Raw genomic sequence first — 17,368 nt, forward strand, 5'->3', positions numbered from 1 at the left:
TGATTTCATGATATTAGAAATTCAGGAAATTAGAGTTTGTTTCTATTTTATGCTTTTGGTTATTTAGTTATGTATTTTAACTCATTTTTTAGTGCTTGTTCAGACAAGTTTTCTTTGTCTTTTTAACCTAGTTGTGCCCCTATGAAATTTATTTTTTTATATAAAATTATAGTTTTACTTTTCTTTATGTACATTCATTTACTTTTCCCTTCCCTCCTTTATTGTTTAATTCAAAATTTTGTTGATATATTACTGAACTTTTGTTAGTAAAATAAAGGATAAATATTCAATTTAGTCTTTCAAAGGTAAAGTGCTCACTTGGGTCTTTAAATTATCCAAAAATAAAAATTTGTCCCTCAATTTGTAAAAAATGTAACAAATCCGTCTGTCAAATTTTTATATGAATCCAAACGACCAAGTATACGTGACATCGTTGAACCTTTTTGATAGTGAGAAATTTAGTCAATGTGTTACTGACTCGAATGAACTAAAATGTCATCAGGAATTTCAATGAACCAATTTGTCAACTTGAAAAAATATTTATTTTTTTACAACACCAATTTTGTTGGACCTCTCTCCACCTTCTTCCCAATGCCACCATTGCCCCCAACTCCACATTCTTCCTCCTCCCCCATTTCCCTTTCCTCCTATCCAAAACCCTAACCCCCAAAATATCTAAATCCCTTTTCGCCCTCTTCCCGTGGAACCACAAGCCCAAGCTCTCTAGCACCACCCCTCACATCGTTGTCATCACCTCTGGCAAGGGAGGGGTGGGCAAGATCACCACCATGGCCAGCATTGGCCTCTCCCTCACCCACCTTAGTTTCTCCATCGTCGCAATCAACGCCAACGTCGACCTTCGCAATCTCAACCTCCTCCTCAACCTATTTTTAGATTTGGAAAAAGAAAACAAAAACGAGTCTAGATCTGGAATCGTGAACTCAACACTGCACATTGGTGAAGGTTCGACTCGTTGTCGTGTTCTCCCACTCTCGTGTGAAGGTTGAAGGAGACAATTTGGGGTTGGGTGATAGTGCAATAGAAGGTTAATTTGGAGCAGAAGTTCTTGTTGGATTCAAGACTATTGTTGTGATTTTGATGTTCTTTTTTGGGGGTAGGAGCTCCAAATAGGGTACGACAATGAAAGACAAAAGAAGGAAAAAGAAAGAAAGGGGAGGCAAAATGTCATCGAAAAAAAAAAGTCACCACCAAAAGTCACATCCGGTGACGATGATCAATAGTTGTGGAAAGGGAAACATGAAAAAATAATAAAGAAAATATTTCTCCTAATTGACAAGTTAGTTCATCGAAATTTTACTGACAAATCACTCAATCCTACTTATGCAGCAGACATAAGAAAATTTTCGCTGATAAATTCATCCACAAATGTCATGTAAAACATTATATTTGCTTTAGCAAAGATATTTAACATTTGGACTAAATTGTCGCACTTTTCACAAATTCAATGACAATTTTTTTTTTCATCTTTCAAGAATTAAAGTGTCAGTGCATTATAAATTTAGAAATTAAAGTGATTATTTATCCTAAAATAAAAATATTTTTTTTATTTTATTTTAAAGACAAGATGTATCTTTTACATGATACAATCTTGCTTAGATCGAGTAAAATTGTTATAGATAATAAAATTATCTTTCCCTCTAGATATTTAATGTGCATAGTATTATTTCTCATTATTAATGTGGGAAACAAAATTCTTTCTAAAAAAAACTTTTTGATAGACTATTTCATTTATGAATTAGTGTTAACTAATTAAAAATAAATACTTTAAATTATTATGTGTAAAAATTATTAACCGAACAATACCACCTAATTAAATAATGAATGTTTGCTTTTCAGTTTTAGTGTGAATGAACCGTAATGTGTTAAACTGCTCACTAATTGCCTCTAATATTCACTGTTTTCTATTTGTTTTATTCTAACAAGCGGAAATACAGATGTTGTCACGTCTGTGTTTCCGCATTTCTATCTCCTTATTGTGTTTTCATATACTAGAATTAATATATTTTTGTAATTTATCTATTATGTATTGAATTATATATTAATTTTATTATTTATTTTAATAATTGAGATTTTGTCTATGCATATAATATATATATATATATATATATAACATTTTTTATATCTCTTTCTTTTTATTAGGTCATATCATTTATCATATTTAAAAAATGAAATCGCAAAAGTGACGAGAATGTCAGTTTTAACTCTCCCAATTTCCATACTTATCACGTGCTTCAAGCAAGTGAATTTCACTTTGCAAAAGAGGAAGATTAAAAAAAAAAGTGTGAATATAAGTGCCGACATAATGACTTACGTAGCCACGTTGAGAAAAAAGGTAGCCACATTGAGAAATCGTAATCTTTGGGCACTCCTTGTTTCCCAATTGGCAAACAATCTGATTTTACCAAGAATTAAATCTTTTAATGATACTCGAACACAGTATACTATATGAATAAATCCATGGACAATTAAGTTGTCATATTGGGCCTCTACCTGAGGACAAAGATAACAAATTTAATTAATTTAAAAGCTTTAGAATGTTGTTTTCTTATTCCAATCATCCCACAAATGCTAATAAGTAATAACATTTTTGCGGAAAATTTAAGTTGACTATGGTTTTTTGACTTGAGAAAAAGGATCATATCTTTAAGGGATTTTTCTTTTTTTGTTACCCTGTCCTGCAAAAGTTGAAAAAACAAAACCTTGGATCATTTGTAAGATGAAAATATGCATGATGATGAACTTAATGGTAAAAGCTAAATAAGAATGGGTTGGTCAGAAATGGAATTTAATGGAACTTTGAAGAAATTAAATCATAATTTTTGTTAGTCCAGGGCAAGATCTATCTGTTTAGGGAACACTCTCGCACAAATACTCCCCCATCAAATTCAACACCAAGAGATTGGGGTGAGAAAGAAAAAGAAGGATCCACTAACGGAGAATTTCAAAGAGGGAGAGGGGAAACTGAAGAAAAAAAATAAAGGTGATTTAAAAACACATTCATGCAGTTGCTTAAAAAATAGATTAAGAATAAATAAATTGCACTGTACAGTAAAGGAAAAAATGTTCATAAGAACAATTTGCAAAACGAATATGGAGAGTGTGCGGTTACTTCGGTAGTTGAAGATTATTTCAACAAAAAAAAAAAGACAAAAAAGAGGGATGAATGTAATGTTTAATATTATGAAGGGTAAAATAATCTAAAAAAGATTGAAGATCAAAAAATAATTAGTGCAAATGATTATTTTCTTTGTCTATTGTTATAGATTATAGATAACTCTTTATATATATATATATATATATATATATATATATATATATATATATATATATATATATATATTATTCAATCTTTAAATACTTTGATATTATCTCAATAATCATGTACAATAAATTTTAGATATAGATAAATTTAAATATTTGTAGTTAATTCATTTTATAATAGTTAATATTTACTTATATTCTTTAAATTAAATTTATATTTTCATAAAATACCAATGTAATTTAACATTAAATTATTAAAATTTATTATATGTAACATGTTATTAAATGAAATAATTTTAATCATGATTCTGAACTGACTTCATCCCCACTCAGTTAATTCTTGCATACAATTTTAGTCTCCTTTTTTATTTATATCCAATTAATGTATTTAATTAGCAAAACAAGACAAGTACCGGCCAAAGTTGTTTTGTGTGTGTGTGTGTGTAATGATTGTATTTATGCTTCTTCTTTTTTTCATACTACGGTTGTATGTAAAATAGGGAAAAAGGTATTCAATCAAATATTAACTTTTCGTAGTGCTTATTACAAATTCTATTTTCAATATTTGATAATTGATTTGAAATATTTAAAGTAACAATTTATTATAATGGCATTATGATTTCAAGTTCAAAATTATGATTGAATAAATATGAATTATGTATAATTTAATAATTAATTGTTATAAAATGCTTGATTGCAGAGGCTTAAATTTAGAAAATGAGTAATTTATTAAATCTAAAAGAAAAGTCAAACTATATGTTTAAAAAGGGATGAGTGCATTTATTGTGATTTATATCTTCAATATCAATATGATACATTAACTGGAATTTTGAAATTAAAGTCAATTAAATATCAAATAAAAATGCTTTCAAAAAATCAAATAAAAACAAAAAAATGGGGAAAAAGTAGATGTTTTATAATTTTGAGAATAGATATTTGAATTTTCTGATGTTATAACAAAATAATTAATTATACGAGAAAAAATTTGTTTTGTTTGGTCATTTGATTTATTTACAATGTGCTTGTTATTACAATGTATATTTGTCGAGATAAAGAAACATGTTTATGAATTTAGACATTTCGTATTGATAATTTTTTTTAAAAAAAATCACAAATATAATAACAGGGTTACTGCATTTTTTTACTTATCATTAACGGCAAATTCTACTGTGCCTTCAAATTTTAAAGGGTTTATGAATGAAATTGAGTTCGAAATCCTAAAACAGAGTTTTAAATTCAAATTTTGTGAATAATTAAAAAAAAAACTCATTAAAAGTTAAGTTTCTCAACAAGTCCAGTAATATTTTACACCAAAATTATGGTAATCTAAACAAACAAAAATCAAATCACTAGAAAAGAACAAGAAAAGACATTCGTGTTACGATGTAAAACTTCAAAAATAACATTTGAATTTACATGCAACACTAAACTAATCTGACTATGGTTGACCGCAATGGAGATGTCATTAGCTTGATTGTATCGAGTTCATATATTTTTTTACCAATGCAAATGTAACAAATCAGTTGACAAAATATTTAATTAGTTATAATACCACAAAGTGAAAACAAATCAAAATGATAAGACAGGAAAAAAAATTAAAAATTATATAAAAAATCATTCACTTATTATAATCAAATTAAACATGTTTAAGTTATTGTCTGTTCACTAAGCATTTCATAAAGGACGTTGCTCTCGCATTTGATTCATAGAAAAAATAGACTAGGCTTCATCACAGAAATGTAACTTGATATTCAAGTGCCTCTTGGACCCTGTAGATGGAAGGAAGGAGATTCAGGGTACCGTGCTTCAATTCAAATCCTTATACATCCTTTAAAAAAAATGCAAAAACTAAAATAAATAAACACTTTTTTTTGCTCGGCAAAATAAATAAACACTGACTAATGAGAGCATCAAACCTCAGGAGTACAATACAAATAATGACCCGGATAAACCATTTCTCACTCAATCCTTGAATCTCTGAAGTAAACACCAAATCAGCTCCTCTTCCTAGCAATTACACAGATACAACACGAGCCTTGTACATGATTATATACGCCATGTGCCAATCACCTACAGACAAAGATGACAGCAAATTTTTTTATTGAATCATCTGTCTGTCTATCTATCTATCTATATATATATATATACACACACACAACAAATTTGAAGTTGATAGAAGTAACATATATCCTTGTAATTTTCTAATATTAATAAATTGGCTAATCCTTAAGGGGGGGGGGGGGGGGGGGGGGGGGGGGGAATACAAGATATGCATATGCAAATAGGCGATCATGGCATGCTAGGCTCAATTGGGGAGAAAGGAGAAGGGAGAGGGAGAAGTAGTAACAACGATAATTTCATATTATCAATATCGGCAAATTAATTCTGTATATCCTCACCTCCTCCGGATAGTCTAGTTATGTCTTCTTCTAGTTTTGGTTTGGGATTGTCATCGTCAAACTCTATCCATTTGCCTGACAAAAACAAAATCAATATTATTGCTTGGAAGAGACCAGGACAGATAGTCAGATACTACAAACACAAAATTCTGTTTCCTAGAACCAACCATTTTCTTGCTTGACCCAACCAACATAATGTCCTGAATCAGCACTTCTGCCCTTGTGGGTTAATACAGCAACCAAATCATAAATTCCAGTCATCTGTGTTTCCTTTTCACCTATAGACAGAGAATGGAGTAAAAAGCAGAAAGCGGATTGAGAAAACAAAAAAACAAAAAATAAAATAAATAAATGAGTAGGCATAATGTTGCAGGTTTTTACCCTCCTCCATGGGAACTACAGATGGCTCCCCTCCATTCAATGATCCCTGAATCAATAAAAGAAACAAAGTATAAGGGATTTTGTTTATTTACCTGTGGTAGCATCTAGCATGTAGTATATGCAATGGTGATTCAATGGAATAGACTTACTGTAACAAAATGATCATTCCTATTTCCCAGTTTGGCAGCTTTAGGAATGAATGGCAATGTAAATCTAAAAACAAGGTTCAACTTCTCATATACAATATGGATCTCGCTAACCAGTGTCTTAAGAAAACTGGTTAAGAAATCAATAAATCTAAGGTTTATATTGGAAATCATACTGGAAGTGCATTGAAAATCATGGTAGGAGAGCATTAATAATACTTTACAAAAAAATTATTCCTTAACTAGTGTCTGAGAGTATTGGTTAGATGGGATGAAATTACTACTCCATACTTATGCTAGCAAACAACAAGGCAATCATTGAAGGGTATCACAATTACTGCATATCAAGCACGATGTTAAGTTTGGCTGTTTCCTCACCTCAGCATCAGACATTTTTACATCACTTTCCTTCTGAACAGAGCTTTTCTCATTCACTTTCAGACCAAGCTTTTTGCCTTCCTCATTTCTTAGGATCTGAAGGTACAATATCCAAAGTGAGAATATAAACCCACACATTTTACAAACCAAGCACATTTTTCTTACAAACAACCATAAGATTTTCAGGTCAAGACAAAGAGGATACCTGTCTAGGAGCATCCAATTTTTTACGAAGATCATCTGAACAAAAATCATAAACATCCAACTCCAGGGGATAATCTACTTTCTGAGATAACCAAGCACGATGACATTGTCAAATAAACTTTAGAAAGCAAACAAAACTTTCCAAGGATAATTTGTCCAACCCAACAATAACTATCCAAAAACACACACACAAAAAAGACAGTGAGCTCTACCCGCAAAATCTTAGCCTTTTGGTTGGATTCCCTCTTCCAAAAGAAACGGACAAACTGAACAGTCAAGTACCTTGAAAAGGAAAAGGTTGAAAATCATATCACTCATAGCAATTACCAAGGAAGAAATAACACAACAAAGAAACAACCAAACTTCATCTGAACAATTACAAGGCCAATATCTTGAGGTCTAATTTTGTCAAACTCAAACCAATATTTTAATTCTGAATTCTGATACATGAGAAGGATCGCAAGTTATACTATAGAATCTTAACAACTCTTTCAAATAGTTATATAGATATGTAAAATTTCAATTAGTAATTTAAAGAAGATAAAATAAGCTCACAAGTCATGACTAGAATTGTTACTTAACAATATCCACACTTAATCATAGGAATTCCAATGTACAGCCAAAATTAGACTGACTCGTTTTCACTATAGACTGGAGAAAGATGGTCTTGACACAGTCAATTTAAAAACCCAGCATTTCTAGTATCTACTATTTAAACCAATTTTCTTTCATAGACTACAAGAAATTATTAAAATTATTATTATGGTTTTGACATTATATTGTGCGGGTGAACAGGGAAAAATTAACACAAAAATAAACAACACAATTGAATCCCACTCACTGTCCCAGTTATTACAGGGGGGAAATTCATTATTGGGCCATTAACAAACACGTTAAGCTTTTGGATGGATTTATTAGATTCTTCACATGGTATCATAACAACTATATGACCAAGCAATTAGGAATTTAATCCCAGACACCTCTGTTCATAAAAGTTCCATTAAATTTCAGCACAAGTACAATGGGCTTATGCATTATCCATGCTTCAAACCCAAATGACAACTGAATTAAGGGATGAATAAGAAATTAAAATTATTCATAAACCAGCACTTGGCAGCTTAAAAATTTGGATTGATTTGGTAGCTAATCTTCAAAATCATTAAATCGAGTCAAGATATAATCTCAAGATATCAAATACATCATTGAGTTAGCATTGAATGGTCTCATAACAACACCTCAGATGCAAGTTATACTATAAAAAGGTAGCTTGAACTTTGTATAGTTTAAAAACTCCATCTGAAATCGCATGACAACAAAGAAAAAAGGGTCCAGAGAAATTTCATTTCAAAAAAGAGAATATCAACCTTGGCAAGGCATTGATGCGTGATTCCTTCAAGTATGTAGCACTACGGCCCAATACAGGCGAAGCCTTTTCTAACTCAGATTTTAACCCCTACAAAAGTCAACAGGTTAAATAAAAGTTCATAAAAAAGTGTATTCATCATAAGGAATATGCTGTTACACATTAACCACTGAATGAAAATCATTAAACAGTTAATTGTTTCTATATAGGAAAAACTTTACCAATAATTCCTTATTGTAAATTATTAAGTTTAAGTAAATTTCAGCAATCCAACGTATTATTGCACTTTCACTGACATAATAGCATAGTTATACAGCTTTATCAATACAAAATTATAGTGAAATCTTAGGAATGAAATAGTGAAAAGGTTGGAATAGTAGGGAGAAGGATGGACAGATTAACAGAGCATGAAGGATGAAAAAGTTAGGCAAGCAAAACAAAAACATAAAAATGGGGGGTTAGACTTGCAAGGAGAAAACAGCATCTTTAGTAAACAACCCCCAACCCCAAAGGCCCCAACACAAACACACGTGTTGTCAATGGAAATAGAGATGCCTTAGCACTTACATGTTTTATCCCTTCGTGCAAATGGTTCACCTCCTGTGATATGTGGCATTTAAGTGAATAAACAGACTCTGTTTCTGAGCTTTCTTCATTACTCTCTTGACAATGAATCCTAACAAGTTGTTATCAAAATGACTACATTAAACAGGATACAATTTCATGGGCATCAATGAGCATTTTAATAAACTTCAAAAGTGTGGATTGTCTCTTTTTTTGGTAGTTTTTTTTTTGTGGCAGACTCTCCTTTAATTCATAATAAATTGAACTAACCAGAATTCTCCACAAAGCAAGGACTACAATGCTACACAAGGAAAATGTGCATACATAGAACAAAATTAAAATTTTCTCCAGCCAAGACTGACAGCATGGATGCAAAAATATGCAAAGAGGTTGTTTCCAGATTTGAACCCATGACTAACAAGGCACAACTTTACCTCTATGCCAGGGTCGCCCTCAATTTAAATATGCATTAAATATTTATTTATCAAATATATAATCTAGACTTATAAATATTTTATTAAGCAACCGCATCATACAACAACTAGTTTCTCTTGTAAGTTGATATGCAGCTGTCTTAATTCCTGGTTGCATTTAATTCAAAAACATTGTCAGCAAAAAATTTCTTCTTTAGCATAGTTACCACCATCCCCAGACAGTGAATAAAAAGTTGTCTTTATATTTATATTCCATGAGCTTCCATACTGTAATAAACTAATAGGTTAAATCTCTAAAAACATAATACGTTGATAATATGTCACCGACACAATTTGCTAGAGTAAATAGGCATTTTGGACTCTGACTTTTGACCCCTTTTGTAAATTAGTCCCTATCTTTTTGAAATGTAAAAAATAGTCCTGATCTTTGCATAAGTTTTGCAAAATATTCTTTGCCGTTAAATTTAAAAAGTAACGCCGTTAGTGAGGTGCATTGTTGGCAATTTTAGTGACACATAGACTATCCAACGTGGCAAATTATCCCTGATTGTGACACACAGACTGGACTTTGATGCAAAATTTAAAAAGTTGTCAACTTAAAGCAAAAGCAATCCATTATTGGAATACATAGAAAAAGAGAAGAGCTTATGGTGGAAGGTTGAAGAAAGAGATGAGTGGAACTGGAACATTCTTCTACGGTTCGGTAATTCAGTCGTTGATTCAAGTTCAACAACAACGCTACCATTATCCCCTCTCATCACCTCCATTCACTCCAACGACACCGTTTCTCCGTAAAACGGAACGCTTTGCTTCGAGACAAAGCATCAGCAGCATAGCGAAGAACCGCTTCCCGTTCCCGTCACTCTTTGCCGTCGAAGAAAACAAAGCAACAACAAGATTTCAACATCGAAGAGTCTCTGAGCGAATTGTCACAATTAGCTGACACTGCTGGATTATTGGTTGTTGGTGAAAACTTGGCATCATGTAGAATGTAGATGTATGGAAGTGGAATGTCTGATTTCGAGAACTTTGTGCTCAGAACAATGTTCCTGTGAATTTATGCTTGTTGTAGACTTTGACTAGGTTCTATTTAGCTATTTATAGTGCCTTTAGGATGTTTGCTGATTCCAATTCTACGATAATTGTTGTTCATCATATGTTTTATAGAAAATTGAGCGTTGTCGACATTGATGAGTATTAATGTTGGAAGTGTATTAAGTTTGATTGGATTTGGATGCTATCGTTCTCATTCCCTGCTTAGGTGATTTGAGCTGTTGTTTACTTTTTACTTTAGATCCTTTTGAGCCTACTGCTAATACTTATAAATCTCAGACAGCCGTGCACGCTATAGTGGGATGCTTGCTGTGTTGAATGTTGTAGACACAAAACAAATAATTTATACTATACATATTCCAATGCTAAAAAAATAAAGAATTATGACATTATCTAACGTTAAAGACATTCAAAATAATAAAAAGTCATATCCTAAATGGACTGTCACCATAAAAATGGAAGATGATGGAATTAATTGAAATAAAAAACAGAACAAGAGAAGGAACCAAAGTCTAGTCTCTAGATAAGGGTCAGATTCATTATGGGTCTATCATAGGCAGCCATACCTTGATGTCATAATGAGCCAAAATCATTTTGTCACTTCTACTTCCAAATAACAATGCAATCACCAAGGTACCTTACAAACATGGGAGAAATGCGGTAGTTAGAAGCAGAGGGAACCCAGAAGTTGGGGGAATCACCGCACCCAGTCCTCCTAGCACTTGAGTTGCAGCTTTAAAGTCCTGAGATTCATTTGGCAGTTATAAATCCAAAGTCCAGACTTCCAGTTGAGCTCATTGCAATTCGTATCAGCCAATGGCTTAGATTTTTCTTTTTCTTTTTTTCTGTGTTTAATTTCAGTTGCTCTCTGGTATAGATGAAGGATTGATTTTTGTAGATTATCATTGGATTTGGGCTGGGTTATTGCCAGATTTGGTGCATCGGATCTCATGATTGCACTGAGTTTGAGCGTGCAAACCATCCATGTTTGCAGATCAAATTTTGAGATTCAAACTTGCAGAACATGCAGAATCACATGTTTGTATTTTGATAATCATGATGACATCGTATATCATAATTTGAACCTAGTATCAGACTGAAGATATTATTGGATGTTTAAAATTAAAGAAAGCCTTTATTAACCTGTGTGCTTTCAGATAACAGGATATGATTTTGTTGGATGTTTTAAAATTGAAGAAAGCCTTTATTGTTACTTGTGTGCTTTCAGATGATGGGATAATGTTTCCCGTTATTCATTCTCACTTTTAAATAGTATAGCGGCAACTACTTCCAGAACCATATATTAGGAGTACAACTTTCATAATTCATATAGCTGAGTTAAAAAAACTTGCAATCTAGCTGCTAATGGAAATCAAATTCCCTCTGTAGATTTACAACTAATCTATGTTCTCATTATATCCAATATTCCTGTCATGTATGATTCTATAGAAATAGTCAGGCTTCTCAACTAGTTCATCACGGCCATTCTTAATTTTTCCTGAAGCTAAATGTGAACATAATTTCTTGTTTGGTTGAAAGAAAAATACAGTTTGTTTGCTAGAGATGGGTATGGTCATGGTCTATGGACTAATGGAGGTTTTTGTTGTCCTGCATGTGTCCTTGTTATAGTCCATGTATCCTGATTGCACTCTTGCTTGTAATAGTAGCAACCTTTTCTTTGATATTTTCCTCTTTTGAAGCTTCATATACAATGCTATTTTCCAGCTCAGCTGTTTAGTACTTCGTATGTTGATTGATTTCTGTTATTTTCTTTGTATCAGACACCAAAAGGATATCCATATGACAATCTGTGAGTGGAGCTTGGTGGGGAACCATAGGTAGATCCAAGGCAATGATCGGATGGGAAGTTCTTGTTTGATGTATTTTTCTTTTTACGTTTATTTGTACTTTTGTGTAGTTCAAAATAAGGGATCGTGGAGGACTTGCGGAAACCATCTAAAGGAATGGAAGAGTCGTCTCTGGTTGCCAACAATGGAAGAGAAGAGTCGTAGTTCAAAATAAGGGATTGTGGAGGACTTTTTAAATTTTGCATCAAAGTCCAGTCTACGTATCACAATCTGGGACAATTTGTCACGTTGGATAGTCTATGTGGCACTAAAATTGTCAACAATGCACCTCACTAACGGCGTTACTTTTAAATTTAACGACAAGGACTATTTTGCAAAACTTATGCAAAGATAGGGACTATTTTTTACATTTCAAAAAGATAGGGACTAATTTGCAAAAGAAGTCAAAAGTCAGGGACCAAAATGCCTATTTACTCCAATTTGCTAGGAACTAAATACAAGAGAACACACTTTAGGATGAGAAATCACAAAAATAACACAACAATGAGACGTCTACATGTTAAAATCAAGAAAAGAAAGAATTTACTTGATTTTTCATACATTCAAGGCAAGCCTGTCAAATCACTAGACTAGCTAAAAATAGTAGCTAGAACAATGGTACAAATGAGAACAAAAAATTAAGCATAAAGTACTTCGGGGATGTAATTAACATATTGCACATTAGTAGCCAACAATTGGGGAGAAAGTCTTTAGACTGTACCTGCTAATAAGTTCTATGCCAAAGAGTGCCTTCACAGCATCGGGATTTTCACTGAAAATAAAGAACAAAATTTGTTAGATTGAAATTAACATTCTGAATGCAAGGAAGTGGATGAAAAATATTTATCATATAAATCAGGAAAGTTCATAAAACCTAGTAGAGTGTATTTTAAACAAAACTAGATTGACCAAACAGTATGTCAAGAAGAGAGAAGTGAGAAGTGCAGAGAATGGAGATCAAATGTTTAGTAATTCAATTCAAATTTGTCACATTTTTCTAAACAAAAAGTAATAATTGCAAGATACTGCCACAATTGCATCCAGTTACCAAGAAATAGACACTAAGTTACCTAATTCCAAGGGATCTGAGGGACTGAGAGAGAGTGTATAGAAGTTGTGTCCAACATTCTTCAGCATCCTGTTAAGACATGAAAAATAAAATAGATAGGTATACATATTCACTACTAGAGCAATAAAACTAATTCCATAAGGTGGCATGAAACTTAAAAACCTGTTGCATGAAAACTCCATTATGCAGCTGGCCAAATTGAGGATATTTTTTCCGCAATACCTGGCAATCCAGGACAATATCAGAGCAGTAAGCAACCAATAAAAAAAATACGAAGATAAAACTTTTCAATATACAATGACAGAGAATAGCTATCTTACTCAAATGGCATAAAAGCAGTAAAATAAAAGTGGCAGAGGATACAGATTAACATATTCTTAAACCACATTCTAATAGTGACAAGTCTCCACTTTGGAAGGTAAATTCAGAAGGACATAAATATGTTGGCACAAAAAGGGACATGAATAAATTTTTCAATAACGAACCAACAATATACATCAATCTACATAAATGAAACATTGGGTGGTAGAAGACATTCAGATGGCCAAATAGCACCAAGCCACCAACAGTCAGCAGAGATGGCTGGTTGCCAACACAGGGCTAAGGGGTCACAATAAAGGGTAGACCTAAACTCCATATTGTCGTACTCCTAAGACCTTGTCGAATTGAATTTAAAAGATGCCACAAAAGGACAAAGTAACAAAAACCGATGATAATTTAACTGAATTCCTGAAACCATAAACGTGTGCCAACATATTTATGCCCATTTTTATGCTAACATATTTATGTTCATTCAAAAGGAGGACATAAATATGTTGGCACAAAAACAGGCACGAAAAGAAGTAAAAAAGATAATTGTTATTATAAAATGATGCATTGTTTTCAACTGAATTCCTGAAACCATAAACTTGAGCTAGAATTTTAATTTAATGACAATCTAAAACTACCCCATACTACATGTTACTAAGAAATTTTAAATGTACCATTGTATTGTTTTACTAAACACTATGACATTTCAAAATTCAAAAAAAAATGAAGTCTTCCCACACAAAAACATACCACATCATATAAAAAACAAATTAACAAACATAGATAATAATTAGTTATATAATGAACACTATATAATGTACCATCCAAAATTGCATTGGCGCCACAGGCTTCACACTTTTATCAAGCTCGTTGAACAAGTCACGGGTTGCAATGGTCAACAAATGAGAAGATTGATCGACATCGTTGTTTCGTCCTGAATGTGAATAACTGGTTCCAAGAAAGTTTATGTCAGCCTCAAATGCAGCAAATATAATGTCAATGTGTCTTAGAAAAAACTTACTTAGTCAAAGCTGACTTTAACTCAGGTACGGAATGGAGGCATTGCAATGTTGAATTCATATAACATGTGTTTCCCAAGTTGAAAAGACCAGCAGTATGTCCCTAGGAAAACCAACAGAAAAAAAATTCAAATGCTAAAACAAAAAAAAATTGCATATTCTTCCTCTAGTTATCAATGAGATAAAACTAGCCATTCAATGATAATTAATTAAACTACGTCAGTGTTTCATCCTTTCAAGACCAAATTACTGCCAATTTAAGGACCAAAGTGATGGAAAAATATTGAATTGACATCATGTATACTATTGTTAAGATTATGTTTTGATATTATTCCTGATATTATATTCATTATTTTTTTTCTGCAAAAATAATATTCTATTAATTGAGTACCAGTAGTACTAGAATTACAAACTATATTCATTATTAGAATATTCTATTTTCTATTAATAAGTAATTGATTGATCTTGTAATCAGTACTGATTACCTTTTCCGTATTATAAATAGCATGAGGTGTGGTCTACATTGACACACACACAACTCAGTAAATAACACCGTTATAACTATAAGAACCAAGTTGTTGATGTTTAATGGATGACCAATGCAACGCTATGTATATCTTTAGAGGATCGAGCAGAACCTAGACCCACTGAATACGTTAATCAAGCACTATAGTATCTCCAATCAAAAAAACTTCGATGGACAATACACAAAATATGATATGGACAAGACAATAAAGGTCCATTTAAGCTGTAAAAAATGTGATTTTATAACAGTTTTTTTTCATAAGCTGCTATTTTTTAGCTTCTAAGATAAGCACTGCAACATCTGTTGAGGTGTTGCCTTTTTGAGGGTGGGAGCATAAATAATTATTATAAGTTTTTTAAACATATTATTCAATTAAAAAATACTTTTTTCTCTCAAAAGAATACCTAAATCAAGTAAACAGAAATCCTAAGAAAAAGTTAGTGCAGACAGCAGAGTCTGAACACCGCTGCAATAAGCTCATTTTCATGTCCAATGCTAGACCTCACATCAAAGTTCAAAAGTATAGACCATGCAGTGTTTGACATGCTCAAGCTTCTCATCCATCTCCCAAGATGGTCCATTGAAGAAAAAAATGAAGGGAAAGAACAACAAAAATGAAGACAAAGGGAGTATTGTCAATCTGTTTCTCGGATTCAAGAGTTTGTTATTGGCAAGTATTGACTTTTAAACTAAGGAAAAAATTATTTTTCTTCTGTGTTCTATAAATGACTGACAACATAATGAAAAAATACAAGATTATTAGATTATACACCAGTCAAGATGCTTATGACTCATGCCTGTTATTTTAGAGCTACACTTAAAAACACAACTATTTGCAGTTTACCAAGTAACATGTGTGTGTAATTAAGAGTTGAAACTTACAACAGCAACTACTTGTTCTTCTTCTGGAAGATCTTCAACAAAAACAGTTCCCTTCTCAGGAGTCTTCACAACTTCATCAGCTGTACCCATCATCATTAGCTTTTGACCCTGGAAAAGAAGATTATGTAGATCAATTAAATGAAAAGGCATATGGAATATAGTCGAATGGTAATGAAAAACACATTCTAGCACCGCTCAACCTCTTTCACCCCTACTGTTGACCAATCAGCATCATCCTGCATTGTAAGAGGAAATTAAAGGAAGAAAAAAAGAGTTCTGAAACAACTTCATTCCAGCTTATTATTATACAGAAACTTTTTATAAGATCTACTAAGGTCGAGTCACTGATTATTAATAATGAAATATCAAAATCAAATTGGATAAAGCATGGTTAGGCTAAGTTTGGTTATTTCTTACAATATCACTTCAACAATCTACTTACCTTCAAAAGACCACCCTTGACCATAATTTTTTGTCTTTCAGGAGGCACACCAGTCAAATCATACAATTGGCATTTAAAAACATAAGCAGACTGGGTAGTGTCAAGTTCTACATCTTTGAAAATCTCCTTTTGCCATCTTACGCTTACTGCAATGAATGATCAGTTGTACTTGTGAGTACCAGAATAATAAAATCAGATTAAAAAAAAGCAATCGACAAGGCAACAATACATACAATAGCAGTAAAAGGAACTCCACATTGTATAACAAAACCAGAACCTCCGTATTTATCTTTAAAAAAATCAAATTCAGTTTATCGCTAACATCCTTTAAGAGATGTAAAACAAGGCAATACTTCATGCACAATGAAAAATATTTAAAATTAGAGACCCCACGTAATTTTGTCACTATTCATATAGCATAGTTAGACTTCAAAAGAAGTTAAATGCACCTACGTCTCCACTTTCAAAAGTTCCAAGGATCACGGATAATGATAATAACAAAGTGTAACGAAACACGAAAGTACGAAACTTAAAATCAGCATATCCAAGCCAAGATAACACTGAATCACCCTAGCTTACATAAAATAGATTAATTTCATAAAGGAAGTCACAAATCAAGCTCAACAGCTAACATGTCAGAATTGTCAGAATTGCAAACGAACACAAATTGCTGATTTCCTTAGTACAAACCCTAAATTACCAACGCCGCGTCTCTTGGATAGATTTCGAACACGCAGCAGAAATCAAAAGGAAAGAGCAGCAAATAAAATTCAAATAATAATAATGCATCGAAATAAGGGCGATGAATGCGTAGAGAAGAAAGAAACAGTAACATGTTGAGAATCGAAGCGAGGAGAGAGAAAAGATGTGTGACCTGTGATCATGGTGGTAGTGAGAGGAAGAAAGGAACAAAGAAGAGTTGTGAAGAGGTTGGCTTGAAGAAAGGGCAAAACGAAACGAAAGATATTGAGGCCTTTCCTTCTTTCTGTGTGTTGGGGTTTTATATTTGGGCCGAGGCTGAGAGCGTGAGCGAGAGGAGTGTCTGGCCCACTCATTCGTGTTCACTGCGC

The 17,368-nt window shown here is 32.5% G+C and overlaps 1 protein-coding gene across 3 annotated transcripts; it reads right to left on the bottom strand.

The window, feature by feature from the left end:
- Positions 1-5,007: 5,007 nt before the first annotated feature.
- LOC100787481 (ubiquitin carboxyl-terminal hydrolase 6) lies at positions 5,008-17,368 on the bottom strand. Of its 3 annotated transcripts, none has more exons than XR_001389507.3 (19): positions 17,173-17,368; positions 16,299-16,444; positions 16,057-16,092; positions 15,857-15,964; positions 14,451-14,551; positions 14,251-14,377; positions 13,283-13,342; positions 13,122-13,189; positions 12,773-12,823; positions 8,721-8,829; positions 8,155-8,243; positions 7,003-7,072; positions 6,792-6,872; positions 6,587-6,682; positions 6,063-6,108; positions 5,849-5,959; positions 5,682-5,756; positions 5,199-5,352; positions 5,008-5,051 (listed from the first exon to the last, which is right to left on the bottom strand). XR_001389507.3 is itself a non-coding variant. In XM_014779113.3 (18 exons), the coding sequence occupies exons 1-18, from the start codon at positions 17,351-17,353 to the stop codon at positions 5,297-5,299; spliced, it is 1,611 nt and encodes a 536-aa protein (XP_014634599.1). In that variant the 5' UTR covers positions 17,354-17,368; the 3' UTR covers positions 5,008-5,296. The 3 variants fall into 3 exon arrangements, 1 of the variants encoding a protein (XP_014634599.1); XR_001389506.3 differs by having other exon boundaries at positions 5,008-5,110; XM_014779113.3 differs by having other exon boundaries at positions 5,008-5,352.

This window comes from Glycine max, chromosome 8 (assembly GCF_000004515.6).
Source record: "Glycine max cultivar Williams 82 chromosome 8, Glycine_max_v4.0, whole genome shotgun sequence".
Classification (NCBI taxonomy): domain Eukaryota; kingdom Viridiplantae; phylum Streptophyta; class Magnoliopsida; order Fabales; family Fabaceae; genus Glycine; species Glycine max.

What these genes read in the sequence shown, in the direction of transcription:
- LOC100787481 (XM_014779113.3), bottom strand. Translation starts at nt 17,353, where the DNA reads ATGAGTGGGCCAGACACTCCTCTCGCTCACGCTCTCAGCCTCGGCCCA. An exon ending in CACTACCACCATGATCACAG is followed by an intron (nt 16,445 to 17,172) that starts GTCACACATCTT and finishes CATTCATTGCAG; the next exon opens with TAAGCGTAAGATGGCAAAAG. An exon ending in TAAAAATGTCTGATGCTGAG is followed by an intron (nt 6,109 to 6,586) that starts GTGAGGAAACAG and finishes TTATTGATTCAG; the next exon opens with GGATCATTGAATGGAGGGGA.